The following is a 3,427-nucleotide window of genomic DNA, read 5'->3' on the forward strand; positions in this document are numbered from 1 at the left end:
GTGAGCTCGCACCCTGTGGCCGGCTGTGCTGCACAGCTCCTTGGGGACAGGAGAGCCGATGCCGGCCACCCCGATCAGCCCGCTCACTCTGGCTCCGTGGCAGGCCCAGCCCGACCAGCTTCTGGACCCAGGCAGGCCCCGGAGGCCTCACTGCTTGTGTCCTGTCAAAACAACAAGTTCCGGAAAAACAACTACAAATGGGTGGCTGCTTCGACGAAGAGCCCCCGGGCGCCTCGCAGGGCCCTCAGCCCCAGAGCAGCTGCGGAGAAGGTGTGCACAGCCGAGCGGGCCGAGAAGCTGCAGCCCAGAGCCGACCCGGAGACCAAACCCAAGAAGCCGGCCGGGTGCCCCGCGGCGGCTCCCCGCAGCAAGTACCAGTGGAAGGCCTCCAGCCCCTCGGTCTCCTCCTGCTCCTCCTTCCGCTGGCAGTCGGAGGCTGGCAGCAAGGACCATGGCTTCCAGCTCTCTCCAGTCCCTTCGAGGTCCCCCCCGGGGGACAAGCCAGCAGTGGGACCCAGTGGCTTGAAGCCCCTCTTCAGCGAGACCCCAGGGCTCTCGGCTTACAAAGTGAAGAGCCGCACCAAGATCATCAAGAGGCGGGGGAGTGCCAAGTACGTGTCCCAGCCGCACGGGTCCTGAGTGGGCAGTGGGGCTGGGCCTGGCACTCCCTCCTGGTGACTCAGCTGGTGGGAGGGCCCGCCTGCCGTGATGGGGAGGGGAGGGGAGGTGAAGCATCACTTGCCGCCTCCTGGTCTCTGCCGATTGAGCCTGAGAGAGGGGAGCGTTGTTGGTAGGGATGAGGCCGGGCTGCTGCTGAGTGTGGGGGCTCGGCAGGGGCTTGCCTCAGTCCCCGGCCAGGCAGGGGGGTGGAGTCTGGTGCCAGCAACCCCCCCTTCTGCTCGGAGAGGCTGCTGGGCAGCTTCCCTCTGGGCCCGGCATCTGTGGGCAGGAGGCTCTGCCTGACCCGGTGCTGGCTAGACATACGCAGGGTTGTAGTGTGTCTGTGGGAGGAGCTGTTCCCCCTGGGAGGAGAGCTGCCCACGGTGACCACGTGTCCCCTCCCAGCCTCCACCCTGTGGATTGAGGAGGCTCAGAGATGGCACATGGCCTGGTGTGAGGCCTGGGGTCAGGTGGCTACTTCTGGCCATGCGGAGGGCCTGCCTCTGCCATCGGACATGGCGCATGCCCATCCTCATGTGCGTGCCCTCTGCAGGTCCTTCCCGCCGTCTGACCCTGGTCTTTGTCCTGCTGTCCCTTCTGGATGACCCCATCTTTTTCTGGATGGCAGCAGCCTCTGTGTCAGGAGGGACAGGAGGAGCTGTGGGAACAGTCCCTCCTGCGGAGAAGGCTGGGGATATGCACACCCCGTCTCCTCTGCCCCCTCCCCAGCTCCACTGGAGGCTCTTGGCCTGCGGAGGGGAGGAGACAGACTGGGTGGGGCGAGGGCTGGGTCACTCTGCTCTGCTCCCCGCCTGCCTGGGCTCGGATCCTGGGATCCTCCGCTGTGGCTGGTGCTGCCGAGGCGGGAACTCCTGGGGCTCCGTCGGCTGCCTCCTGGGGCCGATTCCATGGGGCTTCCCTGGGGCTCTATCCGAGTGGGCTGGGGGGTCCCCCTCCGTGGGGAGGGCCTGTTGAGAGCTGCCACTTTGTCTCCGCAGCCTTCCTGGGGACAAGAAGAGCAGCCCCCCGCCAACTGCCACCGCCAAGAGCCAGTTCAGCCTGCGCAGGAGGCAGGCCCTGCGGGGGAGGAGCGGCCCTGCCCAGAAGAAGACCCCCCCCAAGGCCCTGATGCAGGTCACCCGGCACCGGCTGTGCTGCCTGCCTCCTGGCCGCACGCACCTCCCCATCAAGGAAGGTATGAGGACAGGAAGGGCCCTGGGAGGGGGCTCTGGGAAGCCTGAGCTGCCCCACGCTGGCCCAGCTGCATTCCTGTTGGTGGGAGGAGTGGGAAATGGACGAGAGGGTGGCTGCCCAGCCATCCTGAAGGAGGAGGCCTGGGACGGCCGGCTTTGCCCGCTGAGTCACTGGTTAGTGGCCAGCGTGAGGGGAGCGTTGTGGGCGTGGCCCGCTGTGAGGTGCTGGCAGCACATGGGGCTGCTGGCACGGGCGGGGCTCGTGTTGGAGGTCTGGGGCCGTGGAGAGTGGGCACGGGGGAGGTGGGAGTCACTTGATGCCGCCCTGGAGAGCCAGGCTTCCCCCCGCCCCCCGCCCCCGCGCACTTTTCCTGTGGGTCCCCTTTCCCTCCCTTGGAGCAGCGGGGAGCGTGTGGGAGGACTGCCGGGCCGACGCCTGTGAAATACGGAGGCAGCAGGGTTTGGGGCCGAGCAGGCGTGGCCCCAGGCAGTTTGACTTGGGACTTGCGCCCACTGAGCGAGTGGAGGCCACGCTCTCCTCTCAGGACTATTGTGCCAGGGCCCAGCTCGGCTTGGAGGAGGCTGGCGGGCGCCTCAGGGAGGGCCTGTGGGGAGCTGCCACTAGAGGGCAGGCGTGGGCCGAGGCGTGAGGCCAGGCTGCAGGGCTGGTTGTCCCCCTGCCCTTTGGCCGCCCTGTGCCTGCCAGTGTGGACTTCCCTGGCAAGGTGAGGAGAGAGGGCGCCCCCTGTGGTGCAGGTGGGGAAGCCCAGCCCCAGCCCCTCCCCACGCCCTGCCGTGCGGCCGGGTGCCCAGCAGAGGGCGCTCTTGCCCCTCCTATCCCTCGGTCCCTCTTTTTTCTGGTGATTGATTGCCTAATTTCCTGTTTATGTGAAAGAAAGCAGATATCAAGTAATTTGCAGCAATAACCTGCTAATGCGGGGCCAGTATCGAAACTCCCCTGTTCATTTCAAGTGGCAGATAAAACACTAATACATAATTATCCTTGCAAATTGGATTGTTTTAAATAACCAAAAGGCTGCGGCCAGCAGAAGGCCAGCCCATCTCCCTGGAGTGGCTGTTGCGGTGTAATTGCCGCGTTCAATCAATTTCCCTGGCATTAGAGATTCCATCACAATCAACATTAAGCTTTACTCATTGTGATGGCTACGAGCCGGGCCATTTCTCCTCTTTTTCTTAACTGGCAAAATTAATCAGGGAAAAGATTTTAAACATTTACCCGTGCGAAAGAGGTCAGCTCTGCCACTATATTGCTCAGCAGATAAGGGGCTAATAAAAAGAAAATTGAATTACTAATGATCACCAGGAACAGAGTGTATAAAACCTGGCAATCGCCGGTTCAGGGAAAGGGAGAATCAATTTTCCTGGGACAAGGTGTGCTCATTTTTTATTTTGGCGCATATTATCAGCAATTTAATTTGAGAGCGCATAAACAGGAGGAAACAGTTAGGGAATAATGAGCCCGGAGGTGTAGCGTGCTGCAGGATATATGCTGTACACAATTTATTTGGCACAACAGATAATCGCTTTAATTGAATTCAAAACTGCATTGTTCA

At 62.2% G+C, this 3,427-nt stretch overlaps 1 protein-coding gene across 1 annotated transcript in view; it reads left to right on the forward strand.

The window, feature by feature from the left end:
• The window catches only part of ZC3H3 (zinc finger CCCH-type containing 3), a 69,472-nt gene that overhangs the window by 2,341 nt on the left and 63,704 nt on the right, over nucleotides 1-3,427 (forward strand). The window contains exons 3-4 of the mRNA XM_015571381.1: nucleotides 1-611; nucleotides 1,659-1,855. The exon at nucleotides 1-611 is cut by the window's left edge and continues 27 nt beyond it. Of these exons, the coding sequence (XP_015426867.1) occupies nucleotides 1-611; nucleotides 1,659-1,855 (808 nt within the window). The remainder of the gene's footprint in view (nucleotides 612-1,658; nucleotides 1,856-3,427) is intronic.

The sequence above is a fragment of the Myotis davidii genome, unplaced genomic scaffold, assembly GCF_000327345.1.
Source record: "Myotis davidii unplaced genomic scaffold, ASM32734v1 scaffold1509, whole genome shotgun sequence".
Taxonomy (NCBI): Eukaryota; Metazoa; Chordata; class Mammalia; order Chiroptera; family Vespertilionidae; genus Myotis; species Myotis davidii.